Source organism: Carassius auratus, chromosome 41 (genome assembly GCF_003368295.1).
Source record: "Carassius auratus strain Wakin chromosome 41, ASM336829v1, whole genome shotgun sequence".
NCBI classification, from domain to species: domain Eukaryota; kingdom Metazoa; phylum Chordata; class Actinopteri; order Cypriniformes; family Cyprinidae; genus Carassius; species Carassius auratus.
In genome coordinates this window covers 23,103,718-23,125,120 of record NC_039283.1, presented here as the reverse complement: position 1 = coordinate 23,125,120, position 21,403 = coordinate 23,103,718, and the positions used below count along the sequence as shown (strand labels likewise).

The 21,403-nt window shown below is 37.4% G+C and overlaps 1 protein-coding gene across 1 annotated transcript; it reads right to left on the bottom strand.

Annotated features, from left to right (window-relative positions):
• Positions 1-963: 963 nt before the first annotated feature.
• LOC113059311 (TGF-beta receptor type-2-like) lies at positions 964-20,815 on the bottom strand. The gene is made up of 7 exons (XM_026227714.1): positions 20,335-20,815; positions 15,746-15,902; positions 15,063-15,253; positions 8,539-9,332; positions 6,524-6,665; positions 2,792-2,919; positions 964-1,753 (listed from the first exon to the last, which is right to left on the bottom strand). The coding sequence occupies exons 1-7, from the start codon at positions 20,411-20,413 to the stop codon at positions 1,565-1,567; spliced, it is 1,680 nt and encodes a 559-aa protein (XP_026083499.1). The 5' UTR covers positions 20,414-20,815; the 3' UTR covers positions 964-1,564.
• Positions 20,816-21,403: the final 588 nt, after the last annotated feature.

The following is a 21,403-nucleotide window of genomic DNA, read 5'->3' as shown; positions in this document are numbered from 1 at the left end:
AGGGATGGTGAGAGGAACAGGGGTGTGTATGACTTCCGGGGATAAATAGGACTTGTTTGAGGAACTCACATAGTCTTCGTTCTCTCTGTCATTATGGTCAGGCCGTTCCCGGTCAGGAATTTCAAAACTCTCACCCCTGAACAAAGCCCAGATAAACTGCTACTGACTCCAATGTGAGAGCTCAATTCAAACAGCCTCATGCCACAAAAGACAGTCAAATAGGGACATTATTTCACTCAATTTGACAGCTGTCTGGCCCAAGCTTTCGAACAACTGAGCATGCTCAGTGCAAGGCTTTATTTTATAGATTTTTAAAAAATCCTAAGAAAAGAAAACTACAAATTTACTGCTAATAACCCATAAATAAGAGATCATAAAATTCTATGTTATTTTGTCTGAATGAATTAAATCTGCAACACTAGTTTAACACCAGTTTCATGCTGGTCACCGATAAATAACAAATGTGATACCATTTTGTCTGAATATATTAAAAATACAACACAAGTTTAGATAACCCGTAAATATATATATATATGTACTGAGTACTCAGAGTACTGACACCTGCATTTCTGTACATAAGCTTCAATTAATGCTCTGAGGCTGATTTTCAGTTCAAAGGTATGTTTCAACATTGAACTAGCAGGCATTTGTGACAACTTGTTCATGGAATGTTTGTTAAGACTCACTGAAAACATAGTTGCAACCAGCGGCGGTATTACAGGTAATAATAATCTGGCTGTTAATCGTTATTCATATGAAAGGAGCTTTTACATATTTCCCAAGGTGAAAGCTAAAATACTGTCCAATGATGGATCCCTCTCATAATTCAAAGTATAATACACAATGAACAGACAGTATTAAAACAAATTGGAAAAATAAAACCATTTTAGTGTCGATACTGTACATGAATTGGATTTTAATAATCAAAGATTTACAATATATTACATAAAAACGTAGTAAAAGAGAAGCACGACTCAATATCCAGGATAATTGAACATATGAGGCACTTTGTGAACTTCCAAATACTGTTCATTTAACACATTTTTGGTATGTGCAGCATATACTCTTCCCTTTTTGGCTCTCTCAATAGTGTGGGTTGATTTTTATGTCAAAAGCAGTATTTACAATATACTTTTTTTCTTTGGCTAACGAGCAAAATACATTTCTTGGCAAAAGCAACTTCAAACACACGCTGATATTCTTACACACTCATGCACACAAACACACAAATCTCTCGCTTAACACACTCTTCCATAAATCTAGAAAATCTTACAATCTCCTATGAATCTTTAGTGTTGAGGCGAAACATTTTCCTGATTACATTTGGCTCTGGGTCAGCTGTCAGAGGAGAAAACCAGCGTCTGTCCAGCTCCTCTTGCTCGGTAGCATGACCTTCCTCAGTGTGAGCTATGCATAATCTGATAAAGTGCATGAAATCTTTGGTTAGGAAACTTAAAGCTTTATGAAAAGGCCATATTCTTCCACTCCACCCCACTGGAAGGATCCAAACATTCAGTTTGTGCAGAGATAGAGAAAGAGTGACTTTTCTTTCTCTCTCGCTCTCTCATTTGTCATCGCTCACGCTCACAGAGCAATCTTCTGGAATCTTTTCTTCAGAGCTGCTGCAGGTGGACAACTTGTCTAAGTCGTCGTCCATCTCGCTGAAGCGTTCAGCCACACAATGTGCCGTGAGCCGGGCTTCAGGGTCGTGATCCCAGCACTCGTTGATGGTGGTACAGACTGTAGCCACACCCTTGAAATAAAACAAGTGTTTAACAGTGCATTATTATTACAATTGTCGATGTTTAGTTGAAAGTCAATATTTCTTCATTTGCATACATTTTGAAATATTTTGGATTTTTACTCAACTAAATCAACTATAGCTATAATAGTTAACCTAATCACCATTTTTGGGTTCTAAACTCTATACCCCTGGTGTTTCTTTTTCTTTTTTCTCTTTTAATTTTGTCACTACACTACCATTCAAATGTTTGGGGTCAGTTTGACAGTCAAACCAATAAAAATAAAATTAAACAGCACACAATTGTTTTCTTACTTAGTATTTTGTATTTCAGTAAAAATATCCAAACATTCTTAAAACTAGACACATAGCCTAACCCTAACCCTAGCCCTAGACACACATTGTTTTCAGAAAAACCTAACAAAATCAGTCTTTATGTCTACTAGTGGTTTTGTTTTATTGTTGTTATTTTAAAAGTTTCACCAAGGCTGCATTTATTTGATCAAAAATTCACTAAAACTGAAATATTGTCAAATATAATTACTATTTAAAACAACCGTTTACTATTTTAATACATTTAAAAATGTAATCTATTCCTGTGATGCAAAGTTGAAATTTCAGCACCATTTCTCCAGTCTTCAGTGTCAAATGATACTTCAGAAATCCTTCTAAAATGCTGATTTGGTGCTAATGAAACATTCCTTTTATCCTATTATCAATGTTGAAAACAGTTGTGCTGCTTAATATATGTATGGAAACCGCGATACTTTAATTTTTTTTTCAGAAATCATGATTTATTTTGCATTATTATAAAAGTCTTTACTATCACTTTTAATCAATTCAGTTACTGAATAATATTAAAAAATCTTACTGACCCCAGATTTGTCAATGGTAGGGTATTGTAACGGGTCATATTATACCATCATCATCTTTTCAAAGAAGAAATGTGTGTTTTTTTCCAAAAGCTCCCCAAAAGAGTTGCTTGTCTCTCAGCTAATATGCTGTCTTTTACCATGCTTTGAAATCAAACTCAACCTTATGCTGTTTTACCTGGTGTTTCATCCAGCTGCTGGGGATCTCTGGTCTGCCCCTGTCTCTCAGCACATTGTCTTTCATGCTCTCCACACAGGGGTGCTCTCGGACTTTAGAGCCAAATGGAGGTTCATAGTCTTTAACCTCTGCAAAGACACACACACACAAGATTATCAGATAATCAGACATATATCCCCTTATGACAGCATGAAGAATCATTGTTGGAGAGCATTTGGTCGTGAGAAGTACTGAGGTTGGAAACTGAAAGCTGGAAGACGCCCCAGATAGGGAAGAAAATGCATGTTTCGTATGCTCTGGTTATTCTATCTGCTATATCTGATATGCTGAAATGCGGCATCTGAAGAAGAATGGGACAAAATCAGTTTCTCCATCAGACTGCCAACAATAAACACTGCTGAGTTTGTGAAAACAAATTGATGAAGTATGAGGCTAATCACTGGACTGTGCTAGTGAGCTCCAAAAACTGATTTTCCAGACCTTGTGAAACTTACAGCTGTAGAGGCTCGGTTATATATCTGTCTTCAGCTTCCATAGCCAAGTACTTGACCAGAGCCAGCTATAGATAACACACAAACACGTTGTTCTACAAAATCTGCAAGAAACACCAAAACCTCATAAAACAGCAGTTATTGTCCTCTTCTTGGCCAATATAAAATCCATTACAGCAAATGATGGTGGATGAGTATGTTTACTTTGGAGTGGCTTGCTCTTGATTGGAGAGTGTGTTTTGCAAGTTCTTGCCCAGAACTCTGGGCTCACAGGAAGGGGCTAGGCCAGCGTCCTGCCTGGGACAGGAAGTGGAGGACTATGATTGGGCCACTGCAGAGAAGCTAACTCCACAAACGAACGCATCCTGATTTTGTCAAGTGGACTTCCCCGGTTTCAGCTCTTAAACAAAATACTCCAGGCTCTGCGGTGCTATTTCTACCATCCTCACTGCCCCATGTGAGGGTCTGACCTGATGCTGGTAAAACGGACAAAATCGGAGCTCATCATGCAATGCAGTCCGTAGAAGACGACACGTCTGTAGCACTAAATTCATCTAGTCAAGTCTTTCTTTTTCAGTCTCTTTTTCTATATGTCTTCATTTGCTCAAGGGGTCGAGCTACTCAAATGCCCTCGCTATGTGAGGTATGCCGTGGTTTTGGGAACAGATGTCCTGCCGGCTGAGGCCTCACACCCAGTATCCAGGGAAGCACTTTGTTTTTTTAAACTACAGATTCCCCTTAAAGGGATACTCTACCCCAAAACTAAAATGTTGTCATTAATCACTTACCAACATGTCGTTCCCAGATGAAAACCAGGAGGCTTGTGACTGTCCCATAGACTGGCAAGTAAAATACACTATAAAGGTCCAGAAAAGTATGAACATTTAAGATTTAAGAGTCCATAATTCACAGTGAGAGAGGCAGTCAGTCAGGGCAGACAGTGGGTAAGATGCCTGTTTAAACACTAGGACCTATTTAAACATGGCCTAAAGAGTAATGCAGCAGCAATGTTGCCAGACCGGAGGATTTTTCAGGCTTCAGTCAGAACATTTTAGGGTGGATCATGAGTGCACAACACCCTTGGCTCTTTTGTGTGTTTGTGAAGAGCTCGAGTCAGTGAGAGGCGTGGTGACAGTGAATCTGAGATCTGTACTGATGGATGGTCACCCTGCATGGGGTTCTGCCACCTGCTAGCCAGCTGCTGTCCTCCATTTACTTGTTTTCCCATCTTTCTCTGAGGAAGGGAGGGAGTTCTCCTCGGCTGGCAGGGTCTCAAGTTTGCTCTACTCCAGACCAGACCGCACCCTGTGCTAATTCAGGACTTACTAGCATACACATTGAGCCACAGCAGAACAACGCAGCCACAGCTTTCCATTTCCCCATCACCCACATGTGGACTTCTGCAGCTGCTTTCTGCAAGTGTAACATCCCTAAATGGTTTTCCCCCCTTTTTGAAAGAGATCTCAAGGTTTACACATTGCATTCTGAAGGTGGTACTGCAACAGGAGAGACAGACACTGGGATGTCTGTCTCCAACCCCCTCAACACAAACAGAAGTGAGATAGTATGTCTGGATGAAAACAACTCCAGCTCTGCAGATAAGCTCCAAGCAGCATGACAGGAGGACTCCTGCAATCACAGAGGGGCATGCCGGGGCATGTGGGTAACACAACTCGACACAGGCACAGGGACATTGTGTGAAACAACATACACATGCAAATACACTGCCACTCATATTACATATTAAAATAGTTAATCGCTCCGCTTTAGTTCAAACATTAGCAGAATTGTGAGGTGCACCTTCTGAACTTGACATTATTTTCTTAGTATTTTTTTTTGTTTTGTTTTCCGGTAAAATATCTAAATCCTTAAACAAAGATACATTTACATGGGAAGCAAAATGACAGCCTTGTTTTCAGAGAAATCTTAGCAAATTCATGTTTTTTTGAAGTGAAATGTTTTTGAAAGAAATCTCATATGCTCAAATCTGCATTTAGCCTATTTGATAAAATACAGTATTACAGTGAAATATTATTGCAATTTAAAATAACTGTTTTCTACTTAAATATTTTTTCAATTGTAATTTATTCATGTGCTGGCAAAACTGTATTTTTCAGCGGCCTTGCTCCAGTCTTTAGTGTCACATGATCCTTCAGAATATGCTGATTTATATGCATTTATATTTAGAGATACATTTACTATTGGTAGCAATGTTGTCGCTGCTTAATACTTTTAATATTTTTGGAAATTGCAATCCATTTTTTTTAAGTAAAAAAAAAAAAAAAATATATTTGAAATACAAATCTTTTGTAACATTATATGTTTTTGCTTAATAGAAGTACTAATTCCTTTAAAAAACACACACCAAAACACTAATTAAAATTATTTTGTTTCTTATATTAAATTAAATTTTTTTATATGTATACATTTTTATATGTATGCACGTATACATATACACACACACACACATATATATATATATATATATATATATATATGGTTCTTAATGATCTTATATAAAGTCTTATTCATTTAAATAGAATTAAAATAATGGAGAAATTTTAATAAATATTATCTATCCAGTTGGCTTCATCCATACTGTGCATTTAGCATATTCCACTTTCAATGCAGGAAAACCCTAAACACCAACACATTCCCTCCCTCTTCTTCAATTTCCACAAGCATCCATGTTTATATTTTCCCCCATAACTGATTACAGTTTCTGTTGTTGTATTTCATACATATGAGAGCATGAATGCTTCATGACAGCTATATGAATACTGTTTTTTACGCCTTTATGTACAGTATACAAGAGCTAAGAACATGCTAGCATCTGTCTTCCCACCTGACCATAGAAGGGAAAGTTCTTAGGCAGCACTTGACATTTCACACATTCTTTACTTTCCCCAAACAGAGTGAGGAGTATGATGTACCTTCTCTGCTCTTGTTGAAATACAGCTTCTCCAATAACAGGAAGCTGCAAATCAGTCAAAACACATTGTGGGCCGCAGTGGACTTTCCATGCAGTGTACTCAAACAATTGCCCAACGATGGTAGCGACAACAAAAAACTAAATACCACTAAAATAACCAGACAAAAAGCAAGCCTATTTTCATCCCTGTTCTCCTTGAGGGACAATTACACGCACAATGTGTCAAGTTTACTAACCATATTGGATTAGGAAATACCAAAATAACCGCTATGTTTCCGAGTGAGATCACAATGATGTTTCTGTACTCACCTCCGATGGCGTTACACCTGGACGTGATCTCCCACAGCACTAGGGCCATGGAGTAGACATCGGTTTGCTTGAATGACTCGATGTTCTCAAGGTTGATCCTTGATTCCAGCACTTCTGGAGCCATGTACCTGGCCGTACCCACCTGAGAATCAGAGGCAGGACACTTTTTCAACTGTATGTAAGTTTGATATTATATATCTCTGAATGTCATGACCACATGAACACAGCATTTAAAAATTTTTTTGTTACGGCATATTGTTAATTATTACACACACACTACATACATACATTTAAATTATATATATATATATATATATATATATATATATATATATATATATATATATATATATATATATATATATATATATATATATATATATATATATATATATATAATATATATATATATATATATATAAAATACGAATTAAAATCTGGAAAAATAACTAGTAATAATTGTAGTATTACAACAACTTAACAACAAATAAAAATAATTCTTATGATTTTGTCATGACAACACACATTTATTATGTATAAATATTAATTTATATAGTCGTATTACACAAATGTAATGATAAAGATAGTAACTGGTAATATTATTGTTGTTGTTTTGAGGGTACCAAGTTATTCTTTCGACATCTTTTCTATTCCTTTAACTTCAAAACACATCCGCTCGCTTCATTGACGTTACTTTAAGAGTACAAAAGGTCCCACCAATGAACAAACAAATTTTAAATGTTATAAATTAATTGCATCCTTAGCTATTAAGTCTAAACTCCCTTTGAATGTTTATGGGGGTCACCATGTATGTCAAACCAAAAGTTGACATACATCAAAGCACTCTGGGTAGATGGCGCAGAGTCAGGTGATTGTTACCTAGTTCATTACTGATTCACTCGCCACCTTTTGTCTTTTCATTTTCAGCCTGTGAATCATAAATCCGGGCAGACAGTTTGAACAAAGGGCGCACATGCATAAAACACACATTTGCACATGGTGAGATGCCTGAGGGGACTTTCCCTGCAAGTTATGACACGACATTCCCGCCACTGTAAATCTGCACATCTTTAGGTACAGAACACGCCAACGCTTCACTTTGCACCTACCAATCAATACAAGCAAGTGAATCTACAGTAGGTAGTCTCGTGCTGCACTGGGGTTGAGAAAAGTTTCAGTTAAGCTTCAGGTGATAGACTCCATTAAAGGATCAGAGTCAATATTAATAAAATAAAATGTGTGCGTTTTTAAAAATGTTCATTTATATATTTTATTTTATTTTAAAGCCTAAGGTTTAATCAATCAACTGTGCTACAGTCACTGTTCTCTTTCCATTCATTTTTGCATAGGGATTTAAAATAAAAACCAATGGTACAGTATAACACCACTGATTCATAGTCATTTGTTGCAAGTAGATCATAAGATCATGAATGATGAGATCATTCACAATATTTTATGCGAGTGGACGATTGCTGCTGATCTCTTTCATTTTTATGTTTTTTCCTATTGGTGGATCTGAATTTATAATGAACTTCATGGTAGGAGTGTCTTTGAAGAAAAAAATAAAATAAAAATTAAATCAATTGATTTCTCAATAGAAAGAAGAAAAAATGACTTTGACTTTAAGTAACACCTGAGGGATCCACATACTTGCCCATTTATATTAAATCGGAATAAATTAAATTTATATTCGATACATGCATTTACACTATGGGTCAAAATATTTTTTTTATGTTTTTCATTTCTAACACTATGTGACACTAAAAACCGGATTATTGGCTCCCTGAAAATTCAACTTTGCCATCACAGGAATAAATTACATTTTGATATTTTTTTTACATTTTTTTTTTTCATCAAATAAATGCAGCCTTGGTGAGGGACTTCTTACAGAAACATAAAAAAAATGACATTTGACAGTAATGGATAAGCTTTTTTTAGTAGTGTTAACCAAAGTTTGCTGAATGCAGACAGTCTAAATGCAACTTTGAAGATGAAATATTGTTGCATAAACCTACCTGTCCACTGTTGGCCAAGTCGTCCACCGACAGCGAGTTGTCAAGACGGAGGCCAAGTCCAAAGTCACAGAGGCAACATGTGAGGTCATTCTTCACCAGGATGTTAGAGCTCTTCAGATCTCGGTGAACGATGGGCACTTTGGGCCGCCCACAAGGGGTGTGGTCACTATGCAAATGAGCCACACCTTGTGCCAGCGAGCTCCCGAGCAGCCGCAGGTCCTCCCAGCTGATGAGGTGTCGTATGAGGTACTCCTGCAGGTTCCCGTTTGGATGATAGGCGGTGACCAGCCAGTACTGTTTCTCCACCTTCCTCTCCTCGGCCGTCAGGAAGTGCAGAATGTTCTCGTGCTTCAGATTGATGTCAGAGAAGATGTCCTTTTCATTTTTCCAGGATGCGTACTCTTCATAGGGAAATATCTTCACTGCGACTGTCTCAAACTGCTCTGAGGGGCTTTGTCTCAGCTTGGCTTTGTAAACCTCGGCGAAGCGGCCCTTGCCCACCTGAAGGTCCAGCTCGATGGGCAGAGGTTCTGTGTTGTGGTTGAGGTTGTTGGCGTGCGTGGAGCTGCTGTCGGAGCGGTCATCGTCCATCATGATGGCGCAGGCATCGCTACAGTCCAGCGGGCCCTTGCGTTTTGACGGCTTCTTCATCTGCCACTCATCGAGTTTGCGTCGGTGGTACATGCGATACCAGTAGAAGGAGGCGATGACCAGCACAGCCAGAACCAGGAGGGGCAGCAAACTGACCAGGATCACCAACAGCACCTGGTTATTTGTGGGGTCTGGAACAATAGCTGGAGAGAAAGCAGAAGGATGTCAACATTTACCTCAACGCAGCAAAAATGCATGTCAAAACTAGTTATTTACATACTTATGAATCAATGCACCATAAAATGCTTACAGTTCATTCTGTATACAGAAATTTCAGATACCAAGAAATTTGAATGACTATGAATCTACATTAAAACATGTTATACAAACAATATTCAACCAAATGTTGCCCCAATAATGCTAAAAGGGTTGCCTGACTAAAAGCCATATATGGCTTTCCAAATTGTTGCTAACTGATTATTTGTTAAACAAGAAATCTTTAGTTGCCCTAAAAACTATTTATTGGTTGAAGGTATTTTGCTGATATTTAGGATTTACTGAATGATCATATTCAAATTGGCTAAACATTGCAGTATTACTTTTATTAAAAATAAAACATTTATTAAAAATAGTTAAGCGAGTAAAAAAGTAAATAAAGCGGAGACAAATTTACTTAAAGTACATAAAATGTTATGATATTACATTTAATAATAATAAATAACTAATTCTATTATTATTTTGATCAAATTCAATTTGACTTAACAGTGTTGTATCACTGGGAATTTGTAAAAGTCTAAGTAAATAGTTAAATAAATTAATAACATTTTATTTATTTATTTGATTTATTATTATTAAAATAAACAAACTTCATTTTAAATAATTATGAGACCAATTTACAATTAGTTTATAAAATAATAATAATAATTAATTTTGATAAAATTTAATTTATTATTAAAGTATTAAAACATGACATTTGATAAAATTAAAAAGATCTCACTGCAGGGTTTTTTTTTGTGACGATATGCAATCTAGTAAAAGTTAGTGAAGTTTTGAGACCTTTTAAGAGAGTCTTTTTGGATAGAAGGATCTATTAATTGACTTCTTAGCAGAGAGGTTTAGAGCCATTTGAAATATCAGCCATTACCATCTAGTTACCTAGTACCCAGGTTAACTGAACTCTTAATCATTAACTTAGTTTTTTCCTGTCACACCAGGGAGCTTGAGCAAAGCTTGCACAGTGAAAGACTGTTCTGTGACTTCATCCTTCAAGGGAAAGTTTACTCTGCTATGACGTGCGCCTGCCAACCTGAGGACAGGCTTGGAAGCACTAGCACTGCAGGTTCAATCCAGAGATAAAGTGAGAGCTGCCAACTACGTGGGCAGAGAGTGGAGTCAGTGTTTCGTCTGTCTGCATTCTTCCATCTAACACTTAGACACGCCTTATCATTGAGACACAGACTTAAAAAGAACAGAAATGGATACACAACACTGGGAGAGGGAAACCGTACATAAATGCCAAAGCTTTTGGCAGACAGAAGAGTCAGCAAACACATGCAAAAAGCACAGACGTGCGGAGCAGAGGGAGCACTCAACTCCTCACATACAGTGGCAGAAACCTCTTCTTGAGCCAGACAACCAATATAAACAGGCATGAAATCACAGCGCCTTTTCCAGCCACATAAAACAGGATGCCAGCCACACTGCTGCGGTGCATGACATTATCAGCTAATAAGAGGCACTTTTCTGCAGGCTCCACTGTTAAACGCATCACTGTACATCTGTGCCAAGGTCTTAACCAGAATCAAGTGGATTACATTTTCCAAAGCCTCTGACTCACAAGTTAATCTATTAAAATTTAATTGCTTCTCACGACCAATAGACATGTTTCTCATTAGTGCATTAGCGAACACCACTAAATACTAAGACCATTGGTCACACTTAAAGGATTCATTAAGGATGCAGAATTTATCTGTACCACATTGGGTTTTTAATTTTAGAGTGTTGGTCGATATTGTATATTTAATTAGGCAATTTCTGCCTATGTTTACATAACCTTTGCCTTCCTGTAGCTCAAGCAATAAATGTTGAATGCTGTGTATGTCACTTTGCATTTACCAAATGCATCAAATAATTGTGTGAGAAAAAAACTACTATTGGTCTGATAAAGAGCCATATGGCTCAAAACATCAGAGTTGGTGAGAACTTATAATAAATAATTGTTCTACTTATTAGGGCTGGATGTGCACACTTTTGGTCTATTTTTTTTGCAAACAAATCAGTTTTTTATGTTTATAATTGTAAATGTTTTTAACTTTATAATGTTGCCTAAATTCCTAAATGCAGTTTTTTTTTTCAACTATACGTTTTTATTTTTTTCTTATTTTGTTAGAATCTTTTAAGATTTATTTTCCTTTTTTTTTTTTTTTTTTCATAATTTTTTTTTTGTTTTTTGTTTTTAAATCATGGTGCTCACTAAAAGCAAATTCTCTCCAAAAACTTTGAAGCTTTCCATGACTTTTTCCAGTTTATAAACATGACATTTCACATATTTTTTACGTTTACCAATGTAGACAGGCCAATTCTCTCCACCCTCTTGCGTACTAATGATCAATGGCACACAAGCTTCAACCTGCTTTCATTTGCTGGCTGGTGTGCTTGCTTTAATTTTGAAAATGTCAGAATTAAAAGTGAGGATTCACATCTGTACATCCCGATTTTAGAGTACGTATGAGTACTGCCAGACTCAGATTACTAACAGGCTCTACATGAGAAACACAGACCTGTTACTGTTTGTTTGTTATGACTACGACTTTGTTTTACAGCATGGCTCACACCGCAAACAAGTCTGACTTTTCTTCTTTTTTCTCTCTCTCTCACTAACACCGTCTTGGTCTCTTGTTGGCTTTCTCTGTGACTCAGACCTTTTAACTATCTGCTCTATCACCTTAAGGCCAAGATTCCTTAGCGTGTGAGCGTGGGTGTGTTTGTGAGCCAGCGTATATACGTGCACGTTGAAAATAAAGCCTGCAGATCCTCAGTCTGAACTCTTCCGCCTTTCCTTTATGTTCTTCTTTCCATCAAAATAACCTATGATAAAAGATCAACTGAGTAGAAACATACTGTCAGGTTGGAAATATTCCAGTGAGACAGACACATGCTGCTGCTTATTTTTCCTGTCAGACAAATGGCCTGGATTACCATCCTGGAAAAAATGATGAGTACTTTCAACAAGATCTGAGAAAGAATATTTTGGCATCGATCATTTTAGTGTTTTTGTGCGACAGTAAGATGACACATGTCAAAACAAGCACGCGGTATATGGGTAATCAAACCAGCAGTGTTGGGAATCTGAATTTAAATCCTATGGAATCTGAAACTGTGAATTTCATTGACTTGGAATACAATAAAAAAAAATAATAACAGATTTCCATAATGGTTTAAATTATTATGAATAGATTTACATTTTATCAAAAAAGGTTTCGTATTCACTTCATGTTCCTTCCGTTTGAGCCAATTACGTTTACAAGTCGAAAAACAGAAAAACATGTGTGCAAACCACAATGAAAAGCACAACACGCTCCTTCTGACAAGCTTTATGAGTTGCTTATTAGAAACAAATGTACTTTTGCAGAAGCCTTCAGGCAATAACGGCCATCACTGTGAAGAGAGTAGCTCTTTCAATCTGTGACATCAATCTGTCCTCATACCTCATTCCATTTCAGAGCCAAATTTAAACTGTAGAACATCATGTTACAAAATCACTTTCATTAAACCGTTAACCATTCCCTTGGTTTATGTTTTCACTCAGTGGTTGCTTATCGAAATGTTTGCATAAACTCCATTTTGAAGAACAGCACTAACCGTCTGCAAGTGAATCGGATATATTTCAGCAGAAACTGCATTACAACGTTTCTTTCTTTTATTTTTCTCATTTCTTTTCAGGTCTGCTAATGACAGTAATCCTCAGTTAACCACTGTTTCTCCATTTCCCTTTTTCTAGACGAAGCTCAACTCATTTCTGATGCAGTATTCACATTTGCCAACACCATAATGGCTCTGAATGTGGAAATGAAATCTTGCAGGAATATCCTACTGGATGAAGACTTTGTGTAGACCAATACATCAGTCATTATTTATCCATTGCAATAATTTGGGATGTCTGCGGCACCTTTAGTTTTCACAGAGTATTTCCACCTAAAAAGTCAATAGCAGTGCAAGCCTGACTTTCAGTTTATTTGATTCCGCAAAAATCTGTGTGAAGCTGCTATATGACAAAGCTTTGCTGTGCAGAATATAATTACGAGCTGGCGTGTACACCCTGCACCTGCCATAATGAAGTCCAAAGAAACGGTGGCATCTCCAGTCGAATACAGAATAGGGAGCTTATTGCTGGAACGTGCAGGCTCTCAGCAATGTTTAATGTCGTAAAACAGGTTATGGTGCAGGAAAACAATGCCTGGCATTTCTGGAGAAATATGCCATGGAACCGTTCCAATAAGTAAACATGGACTTCCTGCGATACTTCCCCACTCTGTCTGACGCCTCCTTAACCGGATGGAATTACAGCCTCCCTCGACTGCTCCTACATAGCAAACACCTGCTCAAACTATGTCGTTTTGTAACATATATCTGCAAAGAAAAATCACTAGAATCTGTCTTCACTAGCTTATGATAATTGTGTTTATGTACTGAAAGAAGGAAGCACACTTGCCTCAGGATACCCCATACCTCAGAAATCCCCACGTACTGTTTAAAGTTTAAGAACGAAAGGAAAAGGAAAGGACATGACTTGTGGCCAAGTATGGTTTCCTATCCTCGGAATTTGTGCACTGCATTTCAATTAGAAACCATACAATGCGGATATTCCTTGCCTAAAAACGAAAATGCGGCTTTTTAAAATGTGAGAAACATTCAATAAACTTTCCAAATAGTGTTAAATAAGGTTATTTTAGTGCATGCCTGGTGCACACAGCTGTTTTGCCATGTGGTTGTGATGTCTCTGCTTCAACTTACACAGACAGGAAACCACATGTCTGAGATCCTCTGCCGTCCACACAACCAAAGCCAGTAGAAAGTCTGCCTGAGACAGCACAGCCCGGCTAGCAACAATGCAACTGCTTTAGAACGTTACGACAACCTGAGCTCACATACCAGAGCCAGTGCTAAATAGTTAGCATTGTACAGCTTGTGTGTAGTAGATAAACATGTTCTGCTAGGGCTTGCAATTGATTTATTTGCTAAGCTGAGTGCTGTTTTTTCTAGTGTGGTGAAACCAATGGACCAAAAATCGAAACTAGCTGAAACATGGTTCATTATTTATACACTAACGCAGTGTTTCCATAATCAATGGAAAACCTCAGAGAAATGTGATGTGGGCTGTCACTTGCCAATCTGCAGGCCCACACGGAATCTGTGACTGCAGAACGCTGCAGATTTCCACTGCATTGGATTGCTTGTCATTTATAAAATTCTTCAAAATTCCTGAACTTATCATCAGAGTAGTTTTAGCATTAATCAACATTTTGAATTCGCTTAAATTTTTATATTTTCAGAATAGCTTAAATTTGAGTTATGTGCTTATGTCATTTTTATTAGTTTTTTCCTACTTCCATTTAGCATTTAGATATTTTTATTTCAATTTAAGTAATTTAACTTATTTCAGTTAGTTGTCAAAATGACCCAGACTAATAAGCTTCATAAGTTCATGTTTTTCATCTAATTTTTTATTCTATTTTATTTCAGCTTTATTTGAGTTAGTGAAAACTATTATAAAATTTTTTGTTTTAGTTGACAATAAAAACACTGTTTGGCATCTAAATGTCATTTCTGAACAATATGCGATGTTCAAAAACTTGGCTTAAACCACTATTATTAATGACACAAAAAACAAGGACAGACAAAGCTAGGAAGAAGGAATGAAGGAAGAAACTAACGGATTGTGAACATCAGTATGTCGTTGCACTCCTCGGCGTTGCAGGAGCACATGTGGATGGGGCCTCTGTTCGACATCCTCTTTTTCATTTCACACTTGGTGTTGTTGTAGTTCTCCACCATGATGCCGTAGAGCGGCTCTGAGGGTTTGTGGCACAACGTCTCGATCGTGTTGTTGTCTTCACTCTTCCTCCTGATGTCACACAAATAGAAACACATAGACCGCTATTACAGGGATCATGATATCAAATGACAGTTCTTAAGTCAAAATAAAATACAATTTAATTGTTATTTTACATTCTCAGGTGACAGATTAACAATAAAAAAATAAACTGCATGTCCCCTTGTTGCTATACAAGAAAACATAATAAGCACTTAGAGATACAGCAATGACTTGTTGCTATATTTAACTGCACTGCTTCCATAATTGAAGACAACATGATATGACATTCACAGTACATTTAACCACGATGGCACATATTTCACAGTAAAAGAGGACACTTGATAATATATCTTGGTATTTAATTGGATTATAAATTATTAGACTTTTATATTATTGGATAATTTATATTATTTTGACTGTTGTGCAAAGCAGATGTTGTACACTTGCAGACAACAGTGTTGCAGACAATGTTTTACACTTCATAAAAAGTTGTGGAGGAATATGACTTGAACAGTGACGTACCAGATAGCCACACAGATTTCATCCACATTGGAACAGATGGATGTGATGCTGCAGTTGCTTTCACAGGAGCCAGAGCCTTTACAGTCGGATGCCTCCACGTCACAGAACTTACACAGTTGAGCAATCCGAACTCGATTATTTCCAGGATACATCCCATCTAGGATAAAACAGAAACAAGGTGACCTATTCAAACTATTTACTCTTATTAAACATTTCTGATCCAATACTGCATCTACTGCCCTTGAATAGTGTCCATAAAAGGGACCATAAAAGCGTGCAAGATGAAATGCTGGCTGCTTCTGTCATCAGATATACATGCTGTTCTCCCTTTTATCTGTTTTCTATGCCGTTTGGACGTGCTTTCATCTCTAGCTCCCTTGTCATGTTCCTGAGACTCTGACATAAATGCACTGATGCGATCAAGCAAACACCAGCACAGAGAGACTGAGAGTAGAGACTGACATCAAAACCTCAGATCAGTGCAAACGCTATGCTACTGCCACTGGTTTATTCTGCAAATCTACAGAGCAAAAATGTGAGTTCAACAAACACAAGGGGTTTCTAGTTTGGGGTTGCACGCGTAATTTCTATGTGTGTGTGGTTTTTCAATTTCACTGGGTCTTGCATTTGGCCAATCCATAAGAAGTCGTTAAACTGAATTACGTCATTTGTTAGCTTAGCTGATCTTTGGAGTACCACACACCTTTCATGTGAACCTGGGCTCTCCGGGAATGAAAGGGGGCAGCGGTCATTCAAAAACACTGAAAGCCTTAGAAGTCAACCAATACAACAAATCCCGGATGATATTTAAACACATTAATCATAGTATAGATTACTAATTAAAATTGCAAAGTACTGTTCTAATGCAGAGTTTATCAACTCTGGCCCTTGAGGTCTACTTTCCTGCAGGGTTTAGCTCCAACCCTAGTCAAACACGCCTGAACAAGCTAATCAAGGTCTGCAGGATCACTAGAAAAAGTAGGGCTGTCAAATTGTTTAATCATGATTAATCGCAAATAAAAGTGTGTGCTAACATGTGTGTGTGTATTGTGTATACATGTATGCATAAATGAAAGTGAAAGTGAAGTGACCTGTGGCCAATTGGTATGAGTGACCCATACTCGGACCCAACATAAAAATAGAAAAATGCCAAAAGCACATAAAAAATGTGTCAAATTAAACTGGAAACTGAAAATATGAAAATAAAAGCCAATTCAAAATATAAATAAACACTATAACAATATATAAATAATATTAAAATTACACGCAGCATCGCACAGCGTTTACACTATATGCCAGTAGAATATCAGTTATCGTTCGAGTTTTGTTTTTATTTATCATATGGGTCAATATTGTATATTTAATTATGCATGCTCATTTGACCCCTTTTGAACATTGCCATCATCTAACACTCACTTAAAGTTAATCTACAATAACACTAGTAATTTTACTGTTAAATTTAATCTTAAGCAAATTTCAAAATGTACTTCTAGGTTTCATACTGTAAACTATAATGGAGTAATGTTTATTAACTTGTAGCATTAAAATGATTTATCAGAGTTTTTATTGTTTTATTTGTCATTTATTTCGCAGTGAAATACTATAGTCAATTTACAGCAATGTTAAATTTAGTACATTGCATCACTTGTTTAATTTGCCGGAAAGCATCCAATTGAGATGTGAACTCCACTCTCAGCTCTTCCACTGGTTGTTGCTGTATTCACATATGAATGAAGTTAGATTCATCACCAATGATCTGCTGTCACTTATGAATCACTGTCAGTGTGAATGCCTCTTAAGATTGAAACCGGAGTCACCTGCAGATCAGTCCAGCAGCACTAACCCCTCACATTCAGGTCAGTGATGGGAATTGTTTCTGATACAGAGAAGGCAGCACCATAACATTGTAGACAGACAATCACAAGACCTCCGACCCCCATTTTCCCTTTACCCAGCTCTCGCTCCTCAATCTGTCTCCACCGCTCATCTGGAAAGCATGTAACAGGTGACCCGACCAAGGAAGGAAGCACAGATAGGCCGGATTTGTGGCTTTCCTTCCACAGACAGAATAACAGCCAAGACACTTCTACTGAAGAAACGACCAACCATCACTACACAAACTCACTTTTGCAACACTAACAAACATTCAGTGTTGGTTCATCACAGTTTTGTGGCATACTAGGTTTGTTTTGACTGCATACTGCAAATTAAAACTACAGATACGATAACATATTGTCTTAAAGGTAAATCCACTGTCATTTTTTGGCTGCTCTGTTTTATGAGCTGGGCAGATAAGCAGGACTATGTGCTCTTTTAGCCTCTGGTTCACTGGAGCGAGCGAAGAGGGGATTGTGTCGGCCACGAGGAAACGAAGACAAATATGGTCAAATCAGATGCCGACATTTTGAGGTTATGTGACCCCTCTTCTCATCCTGAGATAGCTATTTTTGAGTTCTTGGCGCAGAGCCCCAGAGAGGCTTCAGTAAACATAAGCTCGGATTCACAACCTTCGTCCACTAGCCTGGATCTCACACAGCTTCGACAGCCTACAAAGAAGCTCTTTTACTCTGCAAGCACTGCTCACTGACTCTTTTTTATCTACTGCCCGGCCTGACTGGATAACATTATATACTGCAGAGCCATTACCTCACACTATTTCCTTTGGACAGTATGCATAACAAAGCCAAAATGATTACATTTGAACCTGAGGGATATGTTTTTTAACCAAAAATATGTGATTCTTATCCAGAGGGCCAAATGGAAATTACTTACACAAGTTTGGCAAATAAACTGTTTTCAATGTTTTTTCTAACGTCATTTAAGGACTGTCAATTATGATAAGTAGCATACAACTCCAGATAAGCAGAAAGGGCTCTGCCCATTAATCTGGGCCCCAAAAAGGGTGTCAGTTTAATTTAATGACATGTCTGATATAAATAACTGTACAAAATCCAAATTGGACAATTTGGACAATCTGAGCACCATTAATCCCACAGTTGAAATGTTCCTTTTTAAACTTGACAGCAAAGTGACAACAATAAAAACTATGATTTTAAGCACAGGATGAGCTCAAAATGACCTATGTGGGCAGACACCAACAGAAAGGCAAGTGTCCTGCATACAGGGGCGTCTGATGCTATTTGTAATGCCTAAAACAAGCAGGGCAAAACGCCTGCACGCAGTTTAAACATACCACACACAGCCCTAGTGTGTTTCAGCAGCGAAGTATGCAGAGCTAGATGCAGCCAAGCAAGGTTGGAAACAGGAAGTGGCAAAGATGTAGCCGGACATCTGGAAAAGATGATTTCTGTAAGAAATATCTCTGTTGCTCCACCAAACACAGCGCTGTGTGATAAACATATCCTGCTGTATAATCACAGGCGTGAGATGGGGAGGAGTTCAGTGAGTGTAATTAGTGTCTAAAGTAACCTGTAATCACAGAGGCTGAAATGAATGACAGGACAGAGAGAGATAAACAATTTATACTAATGGGGGGGAAGGATGCAGGGATGGTTGAAATGGAAAAACGTCCTGCGCTCACTGTCAAACACTTCCACTACAACCGAAAAGACAAACTGGTAATGTTGTTAAGCTGTCAGCTCATAAGGGCGTTCCCTTGTATGAGCACACATTAGAGGGAATAACAACAGAAACAAGCTTATCTATTAACATGTTAAAATGTCATGCACCCGATTACAGGAATGCTTTGCCTTTCAAAGCATAAAGAGACAGAATGCATATATGACTGCCACTAACAAAAATGTGCCCCAAAAGTAAAAATATTACAGTACTTGCATGGTTTCATACACCATAATACTACAATGTTTCTTAAGGACTTGTATCATAGTAGCTACAACTAGGCTTTTTCTGAACATTCCTATCCTTTTGCGCATTTCCTCCAATTGCTATAAATTATAATTAAAAGGTCATCTTAAAGTAGTTTATAACACAAAAAGGAAACGGTCCTGACATCATATCATATTTTAAAACAATCATGGCAATAGACTGTAACTGTATTTATTTTACACAAATGTGTAATCATTCAGCATTATGGTTTAAGCACCACAAAGTAAAACCATCACTATACCAATCAATAAAACACTTTATAAGCTGCATATAACTTAGACTTTACATTAAAAGGCCTTATACATACTACATATACAAATCTGACATGAATTGTAATGAAACAGTTGTAAATATAACGGATTTGTTGACTCAGTAACAACTTTGCACAAGCCATTCATATCTAAAACACAGACGTGCAAAGTTTAATCGACGCAGGACAGGATAATAAAACGGCATTTTATGAAACTGACGTCATTTTTAAACACCTGAGCAAACAGCTTTGTGTAACTTCTTACTCTTACGTAACTCCTGAAAACTGCAAGGAAAATATAACGCGTTCACTGAATGCCATCACCTGTTGCACGATTTTAAAAGTAAGCAGTCAAGAAACAAACGCTCCTCTATGAGAACACGAGCCACAGGAGATAATAAATACCTGGGTCTCCTGAATAAAACACTCATTTACACGCGTATATACCTGCCAACTTAAGGACAGCGCGAGAGATGTCAACACATAAACTCACCGACTCCGCTCCGATCCAAGACAGCCGAATAAATAAAAAAAGTCCCCCAACAGAACAGAGAAAGCCAATACTGCTCCATTAGAAACGCAGTCCTGTCCGTATTCCTCGCCTTAACGTGAACGTTACCAAGCTGGCGTTGTTTGACCAGAAAGCCTAATGATTTTAGCGTCTGATCCTGAGGAAAGCAGAGCGTCTCATGCTGCTGAAGTCAACAGTCACTGTGAGGGAATCCGAGGGCTCGAGACTCTTGCTTCTGCTCGCCCAGTGAAACAGGAAATCTTTCAGAAAGGGCAGGACTTTCCTCCGTCTCCCTCCCTCTCAACACACAGTCTTTACTTCAGCCTGTTATTATACATATGCCTTCACTTCTAATTGTATTGTGTAGGACTTAAAACAATACGCTGACGGTATTATCGTGGGAGACGCGTCGTTTGAAGACGACGAACGCCTTCAGCGCGACGCTCTCACTTGTCTGATGTGGTTCCTTCATGGTATTTTTTGAGGTGGAAATACTGTATCTAGGTATGTCTGTAGTGCTCGAGAGAGAGTTTGTGTGTGTGTACGTGTTTCATGTTCTCTTGTTTTACTTATTTAATATAGACTATAATGAAAAAAGATCCTCACTATTTTTTTTCACATCTAATTACATTAAATGAAAGATAGCCTACATACAGTGTTGGGTAAGTTACTCAAAAAAAGTAATCCACTACAAATTACTAATTACTGCTCTAAAATTGTAATTTGATTACATTACTGATTACTGCATGTAAAAAGTAATCAGATTACTAATTACTTTACTTTCAAGTTACTTTGAAAACCTATTAAACATACAAAGGAAAAAAACTACAAACAAAGTGAAACTCAGTTCTTTCCGTAATTTAATATTGACTGAAAAATATTAGAGAAATATGAAAACAGCAACTTGAATTAAAAATGCAATGCATTTCTATAACTTAACATTCTTAACATAAACTTGCCTAACAATGAAAACTGTAGTCTTTTTAAATGTATCTTTTAAATGTATCTACAGTATGTCTTAACTACATGGGTGTCATTCCAAGGAAGCTTC